Here is a 24,014-nt window from a genome sequence, read left to right on the forward strand (position 1 = left end):
TATGATTCATATATTCATGACATCGATCTGTTAAAACCGACTGGTGAGTAGAAATCACGCAGATAATCGTTTATGTTATAAAATCAATCAAATGTGGTAAAAGTTTATATTATAAATTCGAAATAATATTGAGTTGGAATGAGATTTGAGGTATAAAGTAACTTTGAAGCTATTAACATCTTTATATTGATAAAATACAGAAAATTTATTTTACGTTTTTATATGAATGTTTATTTTTATTGTTACACTCCATGTAATTTTTATATTTATATGATACAAAAATCACAAATAATATCACGACAAAATCACGGCGTCCGCCATGATATCATGGCGATATTATTTTGTGGCAAAACGGAACAAATATAATAAAGCAAATATAATAAAAAAAATTATTTTTAATAATTCTGCAAGAGCAATATAACTTTATATGATAGTGACTTAGGCTTATTTTAAATTGCTATGAAATGGATGTTATATATATTTCATCTTTTTTGTTAAGAATTATTCCTTACTAATCTTTAACAAACCCAATAAAAATTCGCTACATAAAAACGTTTAATTAACTGATGTATTTTTATTCTAACATACCGTTACAATAAAGTCTTTAATGTGCTTCTTTCGTTTAATATTTTTTGGCACCTCCTTAATTTTGTTAAAAAAATATTGATTAAATCTGCATAATGTCCTTAGATATTAATTATATAATCAATAATCTACATTATATAATTAATAACAATGATTTTTAGCTAGGGTGTACAAAACACGAAAGAAAAAAAGAGATAACTATTCTCGAATTAAAGGAAATCGCTTGATATTTAGAAACATGGTCGACTGTATATCGCATCTCTACATCCTAAATTAACAATTACAATCCGCGACTTCCTAACCGCGAGCTACACTCGTTGTCCTTATTGCGCTCTCTATTATCAGACATCATTTATATTACTTTTAGCCTAAGCGGCCGAAGCGAGCCATCCAGCGGACTAAAGTAGCTCTTCTCCCTCGGTCGCTGCAACGCGACACCGCCGACACGCACCGTCGGAAAATTTCGAGAAGCGCGCGCGTGGAGTGAGGCGGATTATCCGGCGCCGTCGCCAATCATCTTAATCAGCATCACCGCGGCGCGTTATCTCGCGTTTGGGCGATACACGCACGTTCCGCCGTCACCGGACACCGGGTACCGAGAACAGCGACAGCGGTTCCGTTATCATCGCGGCAGCGCGATGCAACTGCGACGCGTGTCGCCATTGACGCACCGTCGTCGTCGTCGTCGACCCTCGTGCGTTTCTCGAAAGTGCAGCGGATGCACTTCGGCGCGGTTGGATGCTGACGAGTTCTCCGTCGCTGCTGTATCTGCGTGCTCACCCGTGTATCGCCCGTCCGGCGCAAATAATCTGCCGCCGATTACGGCCGGGGGAATCCCCCGTCCTTCCCTCCAGCGCTCTTATCGGGGACGGCCCCGATTTTTTCGGTATGCAAAACAGTCGCGGCACGGGGTTTTATCTCGATCGACGTCTCATTGTTTAAAGTTTGTTACATCAGAAAGAGAGAGAGAGAGAGTGAGAGAGAGAGAGAGAGGAGAGAGAGCGACTTGTACGAGTATTATGGGCGTTTCGAGAATCCACCGCGCCACGTGTTTAGATCGGCCTTATCTTCCGTGCGGTTTGGACCCTATATATTATACTTCCGCTCGGATGCGCGCGTATTTACGTATTCGATAATCGTGGCCGACCGATAATAATTAATTCGCGCGCAATCGTTATCTTTCTAAATTGTAAATTGCTCTGCAGGCGTCATACTTGTAATCACGCATGATAAGAGAGAGTAAAAGGAAGTAATAGGTCGATGAAAATTGAATTGTGATCTAAATGTGCTGGCAATTCACTGTTCGTACCTATTGTGATTATCGTCATTATTAGTCCCTTTAATTCCCATTACGCGAAACAATATTTACGGAGAAGATTTAACAATAGAAATTATTATGCACGATAGCACGCAGTCATGGACCATTTATAATACTTATGGTAGAATTCTCTTTTCTTACTGATAATTTGATGAAAAACATAGTAAAAAATGTTCATAATTCATTCCTTGGTCCATGTTTACTATTCACCATAGTAATTTTTACTACGGTTTTTGTACTACGAAATTTTCTCTATGTGATGCTGACTGTCCTCCATTGATTATATAATAATAAATACTTTTTTTAGTTTAAGCACTACGTATGTAAATAATTCATCATCTTGTTTATTTCGCCCCTTCAATCAAAAATTTATTTCACTCCTCCCTTTTTTTAATGGAAAAACTGTGTTTTGAGCGTGCGTGTTATATCGTATTGAAATGAGATAGTTAAATCGTTCGATAACAGCTCCCGAGGGAAAACGATGGTCCTCGTATTTGTTTGGCGTTTTTTGTCTGTTGCAGACGCCCACAAGACGCCCCTGTCCCGAGGGACTCGTCGAGACGCCGCGCCGCCCTACGCGAAATATTCACTTAATTTTCGACTCACCGCGTGCACATTAAACAGCTAAATAATCCATTTTTAAAAAAAAACCTATTTCAAAATGTTGCGTTTGAATCGCCAAATTGTGGTAAAATTAAAGAGTCTTCTATATTTTTTCATAAAAAATATTTTTGTAATATTCGACAATAAATATAAATATATACAGACAAATAACAAATTCGTTTATATTCGTGTAATTGTGTAATTTGCAATTTTCTCGCGATTAAAAATCTCGCATTGCCTCGTAATGTTTCGCTGTCGTTATCATCATCGTCGGTTAACATGAAAATAAAATCTATCGTTGTCCATTAAACAAAATGTGTTTTTTGCTGACTACACGTTAGTGGAAGCGTGGGGTGTCTTCATTGAAGGATATATAGCACCGGCCGATCCATGCGAATCGTGGTCACGGCGTTTTCTCGCGAGGGAGGAAGTGGGAAGCACCACTGTGGCAGGACCGGTACACGTCATGCCACGTATCGAATTTCTTATGGCTTCTGTGTATTCCCATGGACAGAGGCAGGAGGTCAAAGATGCGTGCACATTTACGAGGTGTTTGAGAATTAACGCACCCGTCTCTAAATCATTCAAGGATCAAGACATAACGATGATATGTACATTGTTGTGCACAACATTGTTGAATCAAATTTTTTGAAAAAAAAAAAAGACGTAAAATCCATCCTCGCGTTTACATCAGCGAAACTTGAAAGAAACTTCAACGGAGATTCCATCAGCTTCGTATTTTAGTTCGCAAAAGAAATGTATCTTATTAAATTATTTTTATTTTAAAAAATAAATGGTTCGCGGAAATATAATTTGTAAATGTACGTACACACACACATACATACATACATACTAAATGTATGTACATGTGTAATTCGTAAAAAGTTTGTGTAGATTGAGTTAATTATTTGAGATTGAGATACGCGAGGAAAATTCGTATCATAATTTACAGCCACCCTATAGGCACACTCATAACGATGGGCTTTACAAACCTATCCGATGGCTTTACGGATACGCGCGTATGGCATCATTCGCTGCATATTAATTACAGGAAATCCCGCAAAGCACCTATGCTACCGAATCACCCCAATATCGTATAGAAATATCCATTCAATTGCTCGATCGCATTCGCACACGCTTTCACGAACATTTGCTCTTACAGAATTATTAATGTTTCGAATTTAATGGATTAAATATTTCAAATGTTCCAAAGAATTCTTGGTAGCTCTAATGTTAATGTTATGATTGTCTTATGTTATAGAATCTTAGAAAATCGAAAAAATAGGATATTTTCAATTTATTTATAACTTTTATATAAAAAGAGAGATAAATAATGTGTTTTGTTTGGAAAATACGTATAATTCATTAAAAAAGATAAGATACAAAATTATATTAAAAGTGCAATTAAATTTTGAACGTATTTTGCTTAAAACATCATTTTTTAAAGCGACAGCCACGATAACTCGAACATAGTTTATCCGATCTATTGAAACTTTAAAGCAATTTTTTAATAACATTTGACTCAAAAAGACTTTTTTAATTTTATATTTTTTAACAGTTATAACAAAGAATAAATTTTTTCAGAAAAATGTATTTTGCAAATTTAGATGTTCGCAGTTTTATGCAAAATAAAATTTTTAGAAATTTTCTTCGTGATCCAAAAATGACAAGTATAAAAAAAAGAATTTTTTTATTTTTTAATTTATCGAAGCTGCCATATAGAATTACGACTATTACTCAGAACGTTACTATTATTATTATTTATGAATTTTTATATTTATGCTAATTTTGGATTTTACTTTTTTAAATAAAAATATATCTTTTCCATACAGAAACATGTTATTTATCTATCTCATTAAATAAAAATTTTACCTAAATTTAAAAGATGCCCTATTTTTCGATTAGTTAAAATCCTATAATTCATATTACAATTATATCGCAATAAAAAAAGAAAGCTAATATTATCGGCAACAAATAAATTTTGTATTTGTGGAAACAAAAATACGGTCCGGACATAATAATCAAAGGTTTCTCTTGTAATAAATGTATATTCCGTTAAATTCCGTGAATCAGTCGAATGACAGGAAGACACGGCACACTTCCGACTATGACGGTAATGACGCGCGATCAAATCACTTAAATTAAGCTTCGCGGAAGAATTCGCGAGAGATTGGCTCTGTTAGCGACCCAGATGGCCCAGCTGGTACTTATTTATTTATTATTCAGTCGCTCGCGGTCGACGAAGAAAGGGATGCATGCACGTATGCGACACGATGCTCCACGCAGCGGAAGGCATCGCGTTACGTGCATTTAGTTATGGGGGCCTCCGCTCGTTTCTAAAATCGGATGTGGAGCAACGACCTTCCAAACAACACGGGACTCCTACGGGCCGCGTGCCTCTCTAACCGCGAGAGTCGAAAATTCCACACGCTAAACTCTTACGCCCGTCAATTGTGCATCTGCGTCGGAAGCAGCAGGAATACCGCCGGATGTTATTTACACGATAAACTGCTTAATAAAACGCTGACATCGCTACACCGAACGACCTTCCTGTCCGTCGCATTTATTAATATTTTACTAATTCTACTAATTGCGTTAGCTTCGCGCCGCTACCTTGAACCGTTTCCACTAATATCTCCCATTGTATATGGCTTAACACATTTTTATTTATAATTTATTCAATAAAATTACTTTAACGCAGTTTAAATAATTTAGTTGTAATAGAGAAGAAATATATAAGAAAACTCGATCCTTTTGCCGTTGACCCAATTGGACGCTCGGAATATTTCTTAGATTACTTGCTTCTTTTAGTGCGGGTTTATACTTTTCTCTATTTTTCTTTTTAGATAATTAGATTTGGCGTATATTAATCGTTGAATACGTTGTTTGTCCAGAAAAATTTTTTAGAATTAAATAAAATAAAAACAAATCCCCACCCTATCTTTCTCTCTAAATCTTAATCAGTGGATATTCACTGATTCGCAGTGGCATACTTATAACTGTGAATAATCAATGAATATTTACTGTCTTTCAGTAATTTTCACTTTAGAATTAGTGTATAGTCACTGAAAGATCAGTGTATTTATTTCACTGATTGTCAGTGAAATATATACACTGATAATCAGTATGTATATCACTGGGAGTCAGTGTATTTCCACTCATTTGGCCGAGTTTTCACTAATTGTGATTCAGAGAGTTCGATTCTCTCAAGACGCGTGTCTGATATCCCCCATTATGACGATTCAATTCGCGCAATTAATTAAGCAAGAGGTGTCCCCGGTGTCAAAGACTCACCTGTGCTCGGCGGCACGGTCTCTCTGCCTCCTGTTTTTGAACCAATTGCTGACTTGCGTGGTGGTAAGGCCGGTGCTCTCCGCCAACTCTCGCTTCTCGCGCGGCGACGGGTACGGATTGGTCGCGTACCAATCCCTCAGGACGCTCCTCGACTTCTCCTTGAAGCAGTAAGACGTCTCCTCGCCGTCCCAGATCGTGCGCGGCAGCGGGAACTTGCGGCGCACCCGGTACTTTCCTGCGAGTGCCAAAAAAAAAAGACGAGTCCCTCTTTAAGTGAGGAGTATTATTAATTTAACGCTCTTCGAGAAAGCATTTAAATATAGAAAATGCAACTTGAAAAGCGTGCCACTGGTCTCGGGATCGCCGTCAAAAATCCATTTTGACGCGCGCAAATTCTGTACCTGTACCTTTAAATACGCGCGCGTTTTGAGGGCCTCCAAGATAAACATTCCACGGTCACTCAGCCGACGAGTGAAAATTCTCGAACGTGGATTCGCGACGACGCGACGCGCCGGGAAAAACGGAAGAGGAAGCAGCGGGCGTATTACGCGCGCGCTGATGATCCTCTTGGTGCGCGCACAGAGGCACGCTTTGTTTCTAGCCTCTCTTTTTTGAGAACGGATTTGGTTTCTGGGCCGAGAGCAACGGCGCGGCCGCGTCGCTCGCGAGTAGAATCGAGCGGGTAAAACAGGGCCAAGTCTACGCCGCTCGTTAATTCATTAGTACACTCGTGTAATGTGCGCGCGATAATAACTTCTTCCACTTGTGTTTGGCCATTAATGGCCGAAATCGTGCGTGTCGCACGCGCCGTATTAAAACGCAAGATTTAATTGCCTCTTACCGGTATCGTTCAAGTTTAATAATATTCCACATCGAAAGATAAATTTATATTAAGTTATCGTATATGGAGTGAATTATTGAAAATCGTAGATAAATTTATTTATAATGTAATTATCTATCGGCGATGACATTTTAGCTGCAGTATTTATATATTATATTTTATAGCATAAGATATGTGGTATTATATCTTGAGAAATGTAATAATGAGCATAATTAGGAATCGTTAATTTAATAAAAAATACCACGTATGTGTTTTTGCGCCGGCTGGGATTTTCTATTCTCCAATAGAAAAATTTAATCGTTACGGTCGACGTAGCCGAGACTCGCTTACACTTTCAACGACTCTTTACTCTATGTGAATGTCGTACGATTAATTTATTTACCTCCAGAGGAGAGATATTTATTGTGCTGTTAAACCTATCATATAGTTATTTCTCTGCAACGATCTTTTCACCGATTAACTTTGAGAAGTTTTCAAGTAAGGATGGAATCGTTGAAACTACTTTTCCAAAGTATACGAAGATATTTCGATATGTAATAATCTATAAATCTAATAATCGTTAATAAAACAAGAAATATTTATTTAGTAAAATAATTAAAATTATTAGAAAATAAGCGCATGAGAAGCTGGAGAAAAGACTGTTACGCCGTCGAATGTGCATGGGATAATTTTCTATCGATCTTATTACTTACTTGGACAACGGAGTGAAAGAGATCGTTAAAAAAAAAAAAATTTCTTACTAACCAACGGCGCCAAGGGGTCTTCCGCGCAGCCTCTCGGCCTCGATGTAGTGGGCCTTGAGCCAGAGAGCCTGCAGCTTCGGATGATTGTTCGGGCTGAAGGTGTGGCTCTCCAGGATCCTGTAGAGCTCCTTGAATTGGCCCCGATGGAAGGCGACGATCGCCTTGGCCTTGAGCACGCTCTCATGCCGGTGCAACCTGGTGCACGCCGGTAGAGACCATAGGAATCGGCTGAGCCTCTCCACGGAGCCTGCCTGCTGGAGAACCTGGACATTCGACACCATCGCCTTGAAGACGATAGACAGGGGGGGCACACTGTTAGTCGGCAAAACTCATCCCGGGTCTCCTCTTATTCTAGTGTATCTTGTATACGTCTGATATTCACCTCTTTTAGCTTGATTGTTTAGTTCAAGGAAGACAAGTCGGGCAAACTACCAGTGACTAACAGGTCAGTCGGGAGAATTTCGCGTAAAGGAGAATTGTGAAAATTGGGATAAGAATGAAAGATCGCCGCGTTTGACAATTGACGTAATAATCTGAATTTTTTTCTGAAAATCCCGAAAAATTTACTTTAAAACGAAAAAATTAAATTCTCTTGTTTCTAGAATTTTTAAGTTAAGAAAATTAATCGAATATAATATAACTCTCTTAAAATGTAATAAAACTATACAATTTATTTTCCTTCAGTTCTTAAGAAAGTGATACATACAGGCCATTATTATTTTTAATTTAATTATTCACCATGGTCACAAATCAAAGAAATTGTAAAAATAAATTGAATAATCGGAATACTATAATGAAATAATTTAAACTTGTGAAAAAAAGCTAAAATTTTTATAAATTCAAATAATAATTCAAATAAATTCTGACGTTTATATAAGCTTTGCAAATTAAAGGAACCAATTAATTTTATTATACAAAAGTCTCCTGGTTACTTATTGTTTTTACTAGAAAAAGAACTGATGCAGCCTCAGATAGGACTAATTTGCATTTAGAATCTTTATTTTTCTTTATATAAGACATAACAACTATTCAAATTATCTTGAGCTTTGTGCATTGATATAGCATCCAGCAAAAAACTAGCTGTAGAGATCTGAGATAGATTTGTTCCATGTCCAATTATTTCTTTTTCCTCAACAAATTCAGTGTCTGTTCGAAATCGTCGCGTCAATAAAAATGCTGAAAAATTGGCCTTGACTTGTGAGACATTTTCTTAAGATAATTATTAAACCCTCAAAAAATTTTTAGTTATTAATTTCTCAAAAAAAGATTAAAACAATTTTTGAATGATAAAATTTATTAAATGAATGATAAAATTCACTTAAATTTGTATAGAATCGGACAAACGTCAATATTAAATCGGGATAAGTCAGAAGTTTAAAGAGGAATGAATCAGGACGTTTACCTCTCTGTATCGATATATTAACAATCGAATTTCAATTAATTAAGTTTTTGCGAGCAAGCAGAAATGAGTCTCGTGTCTCGGAGCGATTAAAATAGCCTGATACGTGATTCCGCAAATTACTTGGAATATCCATGATGAAATATTTTTGAACAGTCGGCGGTTCCTTATGTCAAAACGTTAGAATCTATAATCACAAGCGCGGAAATTCTGTATATTCAGTTCATAATATTTCTACTTGTACTTCTATAATGACGTATTTTTACTGGAGATATAAATATACCACGCGATAAGGCAAAAGAAGGCGAAACTTAATAATAAAATTGTAATGCACGGAAATCCATAAAATCTATTATAGTTTTGATAAAAGAATATCATTTGACGAACGAGAGAAAATCTGATGGTTACTAATGTGTAAAATTACACTCGACATATCTTTGACATTTAACATTCGTATAATTTCACGAAACGACCATTAATGAACTTAAACGATCGCGTAACACGATCCCGAGTGGAACTATACATTAATTTTATTTTGTCGTACATACTTTGGTTCGTTTTATCGGCACGAATCATGTTATCCCTTGCGCGCGTTCTCCCGCCGACATAATTAACCACCGAGGATTCCGATTTGAGAAATGAGTTATCTATTTGCCGGCATCCGCGGCATGTCTGCTTTGCGTCACTGCGACGGTTAGTCGATATCAACGCGCCGTGTATTGCCAGTCTCGCCGTATTACGTATCTTTAATTTACACGCAACTGATTAGCCGAAAAGCGCGCGATACTGTTCGCAAAATCGATACGCTAACCGATACATCGAAACTTTATTGCAGTGCAAAATTTATGCGCTTGTAAATGGACGTTCGACCCTAACTGTCTCCTTCAGCTACAAACAAAAACATCACGTCGTATCTTTTTTCTCCTATACATTTCTCGATAATCATCTATTAATTTTAATTTCAACGTTATCTTGTTGGATTCATAAATTTTGCATGCGCCTGAAGGAAATTAATATAGTAGTGAGATTTCATTTTAGCGCGCAAAATTAAATTGCCGAGAAAGTATCGACGCGGAATTAAGACGTCGCGACCGATCGTATGCGGACGGAGTGTCTGATGATCGCTCAATTAGCAGTGTGATCTCTGTACACCTGTCATCTTTGTCTGCTCGCTGTCGTCGCCGGATGTCGCCGAATTTTCCGCGGCACGGCCGATTAATCTCGCCGCATGGCATAATGAGGAATGAGTGTCACGTCGCCCGACGAAGAGAAATGTGCGACATGGATCTCGAGATCGGATTAACTGTCAACGACGCGGAGGCCAATTAGAAGGGACCACCGTTACGTGAGGTTCTAATCTCCTTTCTTTCAGAACTTAAATAACGCAAAAAGCAAAAAGTTCGAGAATAACAATTTTTTTTAACGTAGTAATAATAAATATAAAAATTGAGCGTATAAAAAAAGGGGAAATAAAAGAATGTTTTCATTCTACTCATTCAAGATTTAATAAAATGATAATAAGTGCACGTTCATATTTAAATCCCATCGTCAAAATTATAATAGTGCAAGTAATGAACTAATAAATTTTATTCGATAAATTTTCGATGAACTCGATGTAGGCATTAAAAGTTGCTGGGCTCGAAAAAGATTGGAATTGAATTAGATAATTCAATATATCGAACTAAGCTGCTAAAACTGGGATTGAAAAAGTCAGACGTTCCAGAATACTCTAACCAGATTTAAAAGGGGAAATCGTCCAGTCTTATCATTTCTCTTTTCCTCTCGGGCGTAAGATCGATTCCGTATTATGATTTCGACGAACAAGGAACGAATCGGCCGACACCCGGTCGATTTCGTTTATGCCACGGAAAAGGGAACTATCATGGGCACCTCGAATGATACAAGACAACTAGCGCCCACGTGTCACAGCGTATGGCCAAACCAATCGTAATATATTTTTTGAATGCCGCGTGTCGTATGTGTAAACCGCGAATGGTTCCTCGAGGAGTCCAATCGCAGAATTTGAATATCGCCATAATTGTCTGTGCGACGTGGGCAAGGAGTTAAAGTCTAGCCGCATAATTATAGCGTTGGTACACAGGGATATATGCACGTGCAAGAACGCGCGTCGTGCAGCGATGCAATCTGCAGCGAGCCTCCAATCACTTCCGCGTTTGGCAAACCCCATCTTTTCGCACGCTCGTTATCTCGTATACGCGTGTACGTTTCAATCGTGCGTGAATATTTTTGTTATCCTCCGTAGCGCAAAGTATAGAAATTAGCTCTTAACGTTCACGCGGCGGGTATGGCGCATCGCCTACGCATATATGCAGTAAAAAGAAATCGAAAATTAAGTAGACAGTGCAACAACACACCAATTTAAAGGACTATGAATTATTCAAAAGATTGAAATGCATTTTGTATCACATTAATCTTTTTTTTTGGTGATATATCACATTTTTTCGTATTTACTTCATGTTTATTTGTCATTTTATAATCGAAATTGCATTATATTTCCAAATTTGAACAATCTAAACATTTAAGAGCTAACATTGGATTCGTTTAAACAAAGATTTGCATGTATTTAAATTGTAAATTTTATTGATAAAGCCGATAAAGTATCAGATAAATTATTCGATGCAGCTTGCACGAGCGTGCAGTAAAGAATGGGTGAAAATTTTGCCAAGCGCGGAAGGAATCGCCTTCTCCTTCCCCCAAACAGGACGAGTTAATATGTGGGACGTTCGACGTGAGGGACGTAAACGTCGCGCGCAAAACAATTTACGGTTACAGTAAAATCGTGCAGATTCCATTAAGCGTGACATGCAAGCGGAACGTTGGCGCATAATGCTGCACATTGTCGGCGGGACGTAACGACCGGCAGCATCGCGACGATAATTTCATCATCATCGGAACGTAGATTCTCGCCGTCGCTTCCACACTTTAAACACAGTCAACACGAGACGGCTGGATTTGCTTATGCACCGTATGTGTACGTACCGAAGAAGATGCAAATTTATTTCAATTTGCGGAATTCGCAAAAAAAAAAAAATACTTGCGACGCGAACAAAGATTCTCGTGACGTTTATCGTGATTAATGATAAAATCTGTATAATGACACCTCGCGTTTCCGCGAGGAGAAAGCCGTAAATATATTATTGGTATTATCCGCCGGGGAAGGTGCAGCGATTGCTAGCCAAACTCTTCGCCAGCTCGTTGTCAGCTGTGCGTCGCGAATACCGCGCGGATTTTTGGCAATTATTTTTCGTTTTTGCACTTCGTTACACTAAATTATTTAATTACGATAAAATTGTAAGATCAATGTGCGCTTGCTCTTTCTTAGAGAGCGAAGGAGTGCTCAATGCAAAACAATTATGAATTGCATAAGAACATAACACGCACTAATAATTATCGTGAATACAACATTAGCGTTCATCCAGCAACGCTACTGCGAAGAACGTTTATATCTTGCATCTAGATTTTAATTGGAATGTGAATGGACCGCACGGTTTTTCATATTCATGCGACGCACAGCATTGAACGGTTGAATGCAGCAGGCGCATTATGCAGCTAGAGATCCTCTAATAAGAGTCACGAAACGTTGAAGAAATTTGGATTATACATTAAACAAGGCGAATGGCATTTAGAAGTCATTCAGATTTGTTTTTTGAAGGTATTATTCTTTCACGCCAATTACTTTGAATTTAATCTAATCTGATCTAAAATAAAACTACCACGTAGTTTTTGTACGGTTCAATTACTTTACTCTTAATATTAAGATTTCTTGGCCTAGTTACGATAGATTACACGTTTCGACTTATATGCTATTCTAAATTTATGTATTGTCTTAGAATATTCATTCAGAATATTTAGGCTGTTATTATTGACAATTTGAGAATTAAAGCTACACATTAAAAATGTTTTGACTTTACAATATCAATTAAAAGTTATTAAAATTTAAAAAGACTTCTTAGATTTTTCTTCGAATCAACGACAAAAAATTTGGTCATGGATGTTTAAATTTTGGCTTTGAAATCTGATGTAAAGAAAAAACAATGAAACATTTAATGGCTTATGTTGCGAAAATGACTCTTTACTAACAGTTTTAGGTAAATACTTTTTTACACGAGTAAGAATAAGTCCAAAGAAACTTTTGTAAATGTAACAAATTTATAATAGAGTTTTAATATACAATTTGTTTTAATTCGTAACATTTCTCATTAAATTTGCAGATAAGTATTACAAAACACGATTTTAAATAAGAATCAAAAATAAAAAAATTAAACAATTTTTAAACTAATAAGAAAGAATTAAAATTTTAAAGGGATAGTCGAATGTAATAATAGAAGAAAATTTTGCAAAATTAAAAAATTTTTAATAATATTTTGAAATGTGACGGATAAGTTCTCAAATACTTGTGAGTATATTATAAGTCAATTTGGTAGTTTTTTTTCAAGTTAATTTTTTAAAATTTCATTAAGGATTCTTAAGAATATAAAACGTTTACGTTTATATTTTACTTTTTTACCTAAAAAAATCCCTTAAACTCTTTACGCCTAAGAATTTCTAATACAAAAAAACTCGGTTTCGAGAAAAAAATCTGTCATAGCAACATTGTTGCAAACGTGAAATACGAGTGGTCACTTATTACAAATCCCAAAACTTGAAGGATTATCAGTGTGATAAAAAATATCGGACCTTTGTTTCCTCCCCTTTTCCACTATTATAATGTACTCATTCGCGTAGCTACGTTTCTGGCAATCCTCAAGTATAAGGCCCGCGGTTTTCTTTTAGGACCTGCTTGTTACACAATACGCTTTCGTGTCTCTTGTCGGCGGAACTCCACGGAACAGACAATCACACACGACTTACCTCGCAGACACACGCGACCTGCTCCTGCGTGAAGCCGAAGCTCGGCAGCTGGCCGTTGCCGCTGCCCCCGGCGGAGCTCGCCGGGCTGTCCTGCGGGCTATAGCTGGCCGCCCCGGTCGCGCCGGGCGTGTAAGCGTTCTCCACCGTGCCGCTCGTCGTCGAGTGCCCGGTCAAGGGCGTGGGCGTGCTCTGAGGGCTGTAATCGCCGGCGACGGTACCTAGAACGTCACTGCCGCCGCCACCGCCGCTGCCGTTGCCGCCGCCACCGCCGCCGGACGACGGGCCCATCGCGCCCCCGTTACCAGCGGTGCCCCCGTAGGCCATCATGGCTGCGTCATCTCCGGGGTCCACGACGACCCCCCGCACGGCACCGCCGCCACCCTCCACCGTTGTGACGCGATGATCGTCCTCCCCCGCTTCGCGTTCGCGACCGCGACCGCGACGGACCGCGTCGGGTCGCCGCTCACGGGTACTCCGGTCCGACGCTACGCGATGGAAAGCGTACTCTTTACTCGCCGCTCATCTTCCGCGGGGTGAGCCCACCGCGGGGATCACTCGGGATCCTCGGGACGTCCGAGCGAGGACATCGCGCGACACGCCGATCGACGATCCAAGAGACGCTTCACGCGAAATGTCCCGAGGGAAGAGTCTCGATTTGATGTGGATTATCGTAAGGTTCGATTGATTAAACTCTCCTTTTTTAATAATAATAATAAAAAAAAAAAAACGCTCTACAGTCTACAAAGACAGGTTGTCGACTTAGACTGCTCCACTTGGAATTAGTTTTGCTGTAATCGCGATTTCTGTGTCGTGAAAGACGGCGCACAAGTTAGAGTCGTCCTCTATCTAAGTTGTTGACAATGATTCCATGGCACACTTATCGGCATCGTCTGTCAAAATTGACCGCCAGCTTAACGCGTTGATGATCGTTCCCATGCAAATGTATCTCTTCGCTCCTGCGTGCACTCAATTCTCTTCAAACGCCTGTTCGTGTAACATTATCTGTTGTAGTCATTGATTAAACCGTATTCAACTAATTTAAACAATTGGGCAGACGAATCCGTAGACGTTGCACTGTATACTACGCGAGGAGAAAGCACTGATGAGCTCCTTTACATTCCGTTTGACGAACTGTCGGCAATTGTGGTGTTGGGATGATCGTACGTCTGTCCTCATTCATTGATCCACGATTGCGTTTGGATGCTCGTTCGACAAATCGTTCTCGCTGATTGGATCGCAAGCAGCTGATCGGCGAACGAATCACGGTTGAAAGTGGAAAAAATCCTTCGAAACAGTGAGATCCTCTCCGGTATTAGTTTTGTGATTAACTTTGTGCCGACGGCTGACCGATTAGCAGATCGAAGTCACTTGTTCCTGACTATCATTCTCTCACTAGTTCTCTACTGATGTAAATCACAAACATTTCAAAGAGACACCCGCGAAGAAAAATCTCTCGGGATATCTTGCTTTAGACCTCGATCGTTGGGATACTGCTGTTCAATGAGCTAAAGTATCATTTCCAGGTAAAGGATGGTTCACCAGACAAGAGACGGTTTCAAGGGGAAGATTAAAACACACTGAACGATGATCAGCCGTTCAAGTCATTCCAACACGATGATCGGTCGAAGACACTTCCGCCAAATTGACCCGTTCATAAATCGCTCCCGTATTTTTTTTCTTCGACTTGTGCTGATCTTTCTTCGTCGTCTCGCTCTCACTGTCGGCACACACAGGTTGCACCGTGAAATCCACGCTGGGCTCGTGTTTCCACGGGGCCAGCGATCGTATTTATAGACCGCTTGGTACACTCGCGAGCGCGAGGTTATTATTAGAGGCGCCTTAACGAGCGTCTCCCTCGCTCTCCTTGAACCCCATCGACGCCTCTCCTTGTCGCGACGCTCTCGCCTCACCGAATGTCTTCGAACAGTTTTCCAACTTCGAATTCTCACCTTCTCAAATGCCGCTTGACAATTTAGTAACCTTTTATCTGCATAATAATTACGACGCCTCCCTTCACTCTTCTTAACGGAGTAATAAGTAGATAGAGACAGTCCTCTTTAGCTATTGCATCTTCACATTTTCGTTCCGAACACTGTGCATCCCGAAGAGCCTGAGAATTAATTCAACTACGGCGTTCGACTTAAGCACTAGACGATCCCTGGCGCAAGTTGTTGGGTAATCTGATCCTCGAGATGGAGCATTGGAACGTAGAAACGTGCGTGCGCCCAGAAAATCCCACCGGGGCGATTCCTTTCAGTTCAGTTCACTATTCCGTTGCTCCGAGCGAGAGAAGCACACGTCCGCGAGGCTCATCACCGAAAAAACAACACCGACTGCGCTCGGGAGTCTTGCAGTGGTACGAACGCGATTCCGCTCGGATCCGGATCCGTCTCCCAGAGTGATTCGGCGATCGTGATCTAGATCACGCTGGAGCACGACGAGCGCGTCTCACGGAGAAGCGGCGGATGGATCAATGGACCGTTCTGTCTCTCTCGCTGCCGCGCGAGAGAGAGACACTCTCCTCACGCGCGCACCAGAAGGGACTGGCGACGCGGCATGTCGGCGAGACGAGCTGAGTGCGTCATGCGCGACGCGGTGCGGACTGGCAAGGGGCGTGGCCAAGTTGACAGCTGCGTGACGCGTGGCGCTATTGGCCGCTGGGCATGGCCGCAGCCACCATACCGCCGCGCCATTGGTCGCGTGCGCGCCACCAAATGAGCCTCGTTACGAACGTCCGGCACGAGCGGAGAGAAAGAGAAAGAGAGAAAGAGAGGGAGACGAAGCGAGACGGGGGAGGGAGAGAAAGAGAGAGACAGAGAGAGGAGACACGCGAGCGAATTGCATCCAGACCGCGGATCCTTCCGAGGAGCTCGTTAAATTCCAGCCTTTTCTGGATGTCTGTTCTCTTAATGACGCACGCACAGCGGGACGACGCGATTTTTACGTCGATGCGTGGCAAACGTTATCCGCATGTAAATCTCGAAATACCACGCACACGTATGTAGAACAGCTCTTCGTCAATTATTTGCTTTTTTGTCGGACAGTCTCTAACGGAACGGACTGTAAAAAGGACGTCAAAAATGTATGGACCGAAGAACGAAAGAAGGACGAGAGAGCGTACTGTTGTTATCGCGTAACAGGTTGATGTTTCTTCGCTTCATTTACATTTAGTGCAGATTTATCATAACTGAGATTAAACGCTGTTAACCGAGTGTAGATATAAAATAGTAATATTTCATAGATCAGCCACGTGTCTTTTGTCCACAATCTCGTTTTCATCATTAGACTATAAGTATTAAGCTATGAATCTCAATATATTACATTAAGTAAGTTACAACATCGTGGAAATAATTTTTAAGGCATTAATGTTAGCCAATCAATAACACAAACATTATTGTTACTTCTGCTTGTCAGAAATAAGGGTTAGATTGTCAAAATGACGGCAATTGTAGTACTGTTTTTTTCCTCTTATTGGCTGATGCACATATCCAGCATCTTAGCACTAAGAAATTGAAATCGTCTATTTCATTTTACATCTTATCGGTTACAGATTAAAGTTTCAAGTTGGATATGACGTCACTTAGCATTTAAAGTTTAACACTTACAGTCACTTAATTCTAATCCTACATAATATCAAATAATTCGGTATTCTACACCAGGGATATAATATATCTCATAGATTTACAAGATCAGTTGCAGCATATAGGAGAGTTGATGCGTTCAAAATTCAAATTCTCCGTTTGATCAAATTTATATGATGCATCACTTATGCGACGAACAACGTACGTCTGAGCACGATAAAGCAATTGTTTGTGGAGATCAGCGTCGCCACATAACGCTGCCAGAAGCGCTAGAATCAAACGCGTCACGAGCCACTATTGTGGCATTATTATTCATTATGCGAGCGAGTTACGTGAGAAAAAGTGGCGTGTAGGAAAATAAATAAAAAAGGTAGCACTGAAGATCTCGTTATTAGCGATCGACTTATTAGCGATGCTTGTAGGGTGCGAAAGGGTGAATGAAGAGGAAGAGAAATGGTGAGAGGGTGAGAGGGAGAGAAAGAGAGAGAGAGAGGACATTCGAAGAACGATAGAGAGCAACGGTTTATTCCTTCCCGGGAAAAAATCGATTTATAGTACTCACGGGTTTTATAAAACGCCTCCGCGGAAGAAAGGTAAAGTCGCTTAGAAGCTACTTACAGCAGAAGTTGGATAAAGTTTCACGGACAGAGCGTTCGCCCGCGCGCGTTTTTGAGTTACTTAAGACACCGTGCACTCTCTCGTCGTCCATGCACGCGCGCGCATTCGAGCTAACTGGAACACACACATTGCACATGGTGTCTGTTGTTATAGGTCTACAGAAAAATTGCCGCGACATGCTACTTATAATTTTTTTTTGTTTTTCGGCAGAAAAAGATAGCGATGACAAAGTCAGCGACAAGCTTGGCTTTTGAGAGGAAGCCGAAGAAACGCAAAACGTAAAGGCGAACGTAAACGTTATTGGGGTTTACCAGAAGAAACGAAGACAAAACAATGATCTAATCAATAAAACAAAATCTTCCACTAAACAGATGCTGAATGAGCTTGATACACACGTACGTACACGCGCGCATCGCGAAAGAAAGAACGCATGTGTTATTAGTGCGCAAACTTGACCGTAAGAACGTATAAGCACATACGTAATATATTTGTTAATAATTATATTTATAATATTCATTTGGACAATTATATGTATTATATTATATATGTAACAAAATATGTAAATTCCAAAAAGAAAAATTTTTTAAGACAAGAATTGAAAATTTAAAACAAAATTTCAAAATTTCTTTAAAAATAATAACTAATAATTAAAAGTAAAAAAACATAATTTTAAATTTAGAAAATAAATTATAGTATTTTTTTGTTTTAATAATATTCGAAATATTATCAAATGTGCAAAGAAGTATCTTAATTTGTAAAAATAAAACTTTGCAAGTTTTTGACGGACATTTTGAATAGAATGATTTTAATTGAATAATTCGAAGTAGAATGTCTTTATTTTAAGTTTTTATAACGCATCTATTTTAAGGGTATGTTTCATTTAACACTCACAACGTTCTTGGAATCATTTCATCTTTATCAAATATTAAACAAGAACAAATGCTCGCGAACATTGCGAGCGTTAAGTGGAACGTGTTCTAAAAGCGTTTATAAATTTAAAACGGTCGTATTTTTTAATAGGAATTTTTTTAAAAAGTGAATAAGTTACTTTTTTATAAAATCTAGAAATGGTTTATATAAGTTTGTATAGTTTGACTTTGGAGTAATTCTAAAGTAGCTATCAGTTTGTAGTTTCTCTAAATTGTCCACTAAAATTGTCCCTAAATTGTGCAAATTTAAGATACAACAACAAGGAGATTATATCTGTGAATTATTAAAAAAAATGAAAAACTACAAAAAAACCGCAATATTGTTTTTTTCAAGAATTTTTCTCAATGTGAATAATCTAGGAAACTTTATCTAAAATAAATATCTAAATATCAAGTACGTACATCTTAGCCGGTCTTGATGAAAGAAAAATGCCTGTTTGGCTTCTAGGATTTGTGAAACAATGAACTGGTATAGGATTGACTGACATTGACATCCATTTGGGAAATGTCAACTTTTCTGTTCTTTTCTTAGTCCTATCACATCCTAGTCTTTGCTCAGGTTCAGGAGAAGAGAACTGCATTGACATTTCCTGTTGCATCGTATCCTGTCTCTCGCATTCTCCATCGAGTTGTTTTGTGCAATGATGAGGATCATGCATAGCCAAAAAATATAAATTGGAATTATTAAAGATATGAGTCGAATAACGTACCTATATAACGTACAATTTTGCATCCATCGCGAAGTATATAATACGTACCGTCGCGTCGGTGATGTATCGACGATGCTATGCGTAACTTCAAACGAGCGATTACCGCACAGGAATAATCTTCATAATTACATGAGTATATGTCTCTGCGTCTCTATATATGCGTCTTAATTAATAAATACATAACAGTTTTAAAACAAGTCTATAATTGCCTAGATAAAAATGTATATTACTTAAACAGAGTGTGTTTAACGAAATTCTTGTGTTACGCAAATATATTTATTAAGTCACATAAGTCATGTAATTTAACAACATCACGCGATAATAGACTAGGATTGTTCGCAGAACTACCTACCTTCGAGGAGCGTACAATCGATCTTGGAGAGAAGGAACCCCGGCGTCATGAGGACGGAATTGATACATTTTATTCGAGTTGTATGCGCCCCCCTGCCACCCGTGGCGTCGCCATTCATCCTCGATACACGGATGCCAGCGGTTTGTGGTCCACGATGAAGTCGTTGACACCATAATGTGACGAGGAACCCTCCTGGTTCGTCCTAAAGAGCCGCGAAATCGACCGCTCGATCTTGCTGATGGGACAAGTCGCGCCGATTCGCATTAATCCGATGTACAAACAGTTTTGTTAAAGTGAAGAAAATTGATATTGAAACGAAGTTTGAAGAATAAACGTAACTTTGGAGTTTTTAATAAAAATAATCGTACTATTAGTATTGCAATTTAGAAGATTGGAAGTCTAAAATAATATAATACAATCATATCGATTTAAAAAAACATGAAGCCATCATGTGACTCAAATTTGTATACTTATTTACTTTTCATATGGTTATTACAATTAAACATTTCTTATGATAAAATTACCAGATTAGCACAATATATAGTCTTCATTAAAAAATAATCAAAAAATTAAGTCAGTCAACATTATGTCAGTCGCTTCAAAAATTATTGGAAAGATGATAACAAATATAGTAATCGTAAAAATCCAATGTCATAATAAAACAATAAGAATTTAGAGAGAAGTTTTGTCAAATAAACCAATTTAAAGAACTGTTCAGTTCGGAACTTCTGACACTTCCTCGCGCAATCGTTACAGCACTTATTACATACACTCGATCATTATTTCGGCATTCTCTCCGCGTCCTCCCCGGGGGCGTGTATACGCGCGGCACGACACCGCGCATTGACATTGATTCCCTTTGTCGGGGTGCACGAGGGTGACGCGGACGGACGCGAGAAGGACGGTTGCGTAACAATGCGAAAACGCAAGAGAGCATCCGACGAAAAGCTCGTATCGCGTTCCCATAAGTGGTGGCGGAAATCCCGCAGAGAGACGTCCTCACCCCTACGTCCCGCGTTTCAATCCCCTCGGCTCTTCCTCCCGCGACCCCTGGCGCTCTTTCTCTTACGCTCTTGCGCGAGATGAGGGGAGAGGCGCCAGGTAGGTAGGTAGGTAGATAGGTAGGTGCGTACACTACACCGACCGGTGGAGCGGCACCGCGGCGATGCCCCGTGGCGAGGACTGAATAACTCGTAATTGGGCCTCCTGGCCCACCGCCATTCACGCCTCCGTCGCGCTACAAAGACGTCTCGTGAAGGAAGACGGAGGGCCCCGCCGCATTCGCGTTTCACTCGCACGACAACTCGCAATCCGTCCCTCGGGGAGTAATCGACGATCGTCCAAGTCATGTCGGGGAGAGTAATTTCATCTTATCGCGGCCACAGAGTGAAACCTGGTTAAGTAATATCGTGGATGATCGACTGCTATTCGTAGCGAAGTAATGGATTAATTGATTACCGCCTGCAACCAGAAGGATTGTGATATTCCTGGCCGAAAACAAGATATGTTCATATGTGAATATATATACGACATATTTAGTAACGCCATTATACCTTTATATAACGCGGCAAAAGTATGTTTATGCACCGCCATAAGAGAACCGCGTTACCTGCTTACAAGCAGATCACTATATTTGAGAGAAATAAACACGCAAACACTTTTTTTGAGTGAATTTTTTGGAAAAGAGCAGAAATAGTTACACCACAAACTGTGTTGTTTTTCATTAGATCACTACTGCGTTTTTAAAAAAATATCGTATTACGACAAGGTGTAAAACGAAATTATAATAAAGCGACTTGCACATTAAATAATTATCCACTGTGACCTTTGCGCATGATTCAATCGATTTCGAAGACTTGTCGATTAGTGGCCCGATCGTAAACGTCATCCTCTTCGTCTTCATATTCTATTTCGACATAATTCGGCAATTCATCGTCGTGAACGAAATCGTCGCTATTCGCCGAATAGTTCCGAGACATTTTGTCATCAGTTCGTTCAATAGCAAAATCATCCTGATAATCCGGTTTCGCGGTAGAGAATAATCGATCAAACATCACATTGAACAGGCTGACATCCCTGTAATTACGTCGTACGAAATAACTCATTGTTGCAGTAATAAATGATCATCGATCGCAAGTACTTAGTGTTATAACAAAACGACATTGTAAAGATACAAAAAAATTTCAACAATATAAATTACGAAAAACTAGAAGAAATCATTAATCAGAATAAAAATACTGGCAGAAACATTAAATTCTTAAAGGATATTGTGTTTTTCGAGTCGTTTAAGTTTTAAAAACGCAGTTGACAGAAATAAAATTCAAGCGAGAATAACTAACTTGGTAATTGGAATCCTGCCGTTGATAATAGATTGAACGTTAGACCACTTGAATATTTTATTCGTAGAAATAACTGATTCGTTGAGAGTACTCGCAGACTTCTCGCTATTCTTCTCTTGTTGTTCTTTATATGAGCCGATTATTCGATTATCCAAGTCCGTCGGCTTGTGTTCTACGGAAACCATTTTGGCTTTACCGTCCTTTTTTCCTTTTTTAAAGCCCTTCTTGCATTCATTTATTTCTTTGTATTCACGCTCTATCTGTTGCTTCGTCGTTTCTTCTTTAGGCGTTTTATCTGCATTTATGACCAATTAAAAAGTATAATTAGTTAGAAATGTGTATAATGCAACGCTTTCGTTATATATAAATCATAATATAAAGAAAAGAACTCATGCGATTTTACAAATGTTAGAGTCCTAAAAAGCAAAGAGGCGCAAATTCGTTCTTACTTCCCGATTGGTTGTTGTTTCTACTTTCCGATTTGTCGATTTAGCCGTCGTGTCACGTCCTATGTAAGTTCGTGTTTGTTGCTTTTAACGTGGGGTTACATGTGAGACGGCATGGTGGGAATTAAGTTTGCGCTTCTCTGCTTTTTAGGCCTCTTAATACTCACCTTTCGTGGTAGTGCATGGTAAAGGCGCTTTCTTTATTTCTTTCTTAAGCTTCTCATCTGCAAGGAAAAAAATAAAAGAAATTAATTACAAATTAAAGTAAAGTTAGTAATAATAAAATTTCTGCGTAAATGATGATGCAAAGAAAAAAAAAAATGGAAAGAGATCTTGTGATTATTTTATATACATATGCTTATATTTGTTATCATTGTTATTATTCAACATATTCTCACATACACACACATATATATTAAATATAATTTATACCCTCCATAAACTCTTTCTTTCTGCCGGTACAAAACTTGTCGTGCCTAGATTTTTCTTTAGTGGTTTCACAAAATTTCTTATCACCTTTTTGCACAGACTGACAGAATTTCTTTTTATCAGCGGTCTTTTTCTTCGACATACATTTAGCTGGACCCTTTACGCACTTTGGCTTCTTTTTCTTGGTTTCGCATGTTCTCTTTGGTTTCTCGCAAAACGGATCCTGCTTTTGATCTTCCTCGTCTTTGCCGCAGCTAGCATAAAGTCTGTTACTTACATTCGTGCCGAAAACAATATCGGGAATCAAAGTGGAGAAAGATTTACGCGGGACAGAGAAAATTAATTGTTGCGAGTACCGTCGTTTTTCTTCTACTTTGCTGCAGCTTTTATTACTGGCTCGGGAAGAATTTCTTTTACGACAACTGTTGGATCGCTTTCGAGCGCTTCGTCGCTCTTTGTTGCTGATGTCGCGATTTTCGCATCGCTTCTTGTATCTTGATTTAGAATCATTATTTTTCTGCACTGAATCCTTGCAGATTGTACGCGATTTCTCGCAATCTTCATGTTTATATGACTTTGATTGTCGCCCTAATATATCAACAGGATTGGGTTAATACGTTTTTTAAACTAAATTAAATTAAAATTAATAGATTATAAACTTAATTCAATTAAGTTAAATGTTACATAAACAAAAAATGAATGCAGTTAAAGTTACGTTAAGATTAAGATTAAATTAACCCAAAGTGTATTTTGAAGAGCATTATTTATCTTAAATTAAAAAATCATATTATTTATTTAAGTTACATTATCAACACAATTATAATATCGATATCAAATATTTAATATCTTATTTGTAAATTAAGTTTATAAAATAACAAAAAAATATTGTTTTTATGCAAAAACGTATTTTTTCTTTTGCACAGATAAAATGTTTAACTTAGGAAGAAAGTTAATA

General features: G+C 38.8%; 2 protein-coding genes across 3 annotated transcripts in view; both read right to left on the reverse strand.

Annotated features, from left to right (window-relative positions):
- The window catches only part of LOC105832106 (homeobox protein SIX1), a 41,981-nt gene extending 23,556 nt beyond the window's left edge, over positions 1-18,425 (reverse strand). Inside the window, exons 1-3 of one of the 2 annotated variants that reach the window (XM_028194162.2) lie at positions 13,656-18,425; positions 7,386-7,647; positions 5,801-6,035 (exon numbers count right to left, since the gene is read on the reverse strand). In XM_028194162.2, coding sequence (XP_028049963.2) covers positions 5,801-6,035; positions 7,386-7,647; positions 13,656-13,982 — 824 coding nt within the window. In that variant the 5' untranslated portion in view covers positions 13,983-18,425. Of the gene's footprint in view, positions 1-5,800; positions 6,036-7,385; positions 7,669-13,655 lie in introns of both variants that reach the window. The other variant, XM_036282819.1, reaches the window with a different exon arrangement.
- A 1,872-nt stretch (positions 18,426-20,297) lies between these two features.
- The window catches only part of LOC105829512 (DNA ligase 1), a 41,953-nt gene continuing 38,236 nt past the window's right edge, over positions 20,298-24,014 (reverse strand). The window contains exons 4-8 of the mRNA XM_036283038.1: positions 23,416-23,647; positions 23,063-23,313; positions 22,798-22,854; positions 22,185-22,479; positions 20,298-21,921 (exon numbers count right to left, since the gene is read on the reverse strand). Coding sequence (XP_036138931.1) covers positions 21,684-21,921; positions 22,185-22,479; positions 22,798-22,854; positions 23,063-23,313; positions 23,416-23,647 — 1,073 coding nt within the window. The 3' untranslated portion in view covers positions 20,298-21,683. The remainder of the gene's footprint in view (positions 21,922-22,184; positions 22,480-22,797; positions 22,855-23,062; positions 23,314-23,415; positions 23,648-24,014) is intronic.

Source organism: Monomorium pharaonis, chromosome 2 (genome assembly GCF_013373865.1).
Source record: "Monomorium pharaonis isolate MP-MQ-018 chromosome 2, ASM1337386v2, whole genome shotgun sequence".
Lineage (NCBI taxonomy): Eukaryota > Metazoa > Arthropoda > Insecta > Hymenoptera > Formicidae > Monomorium > Monomorium pharaonis.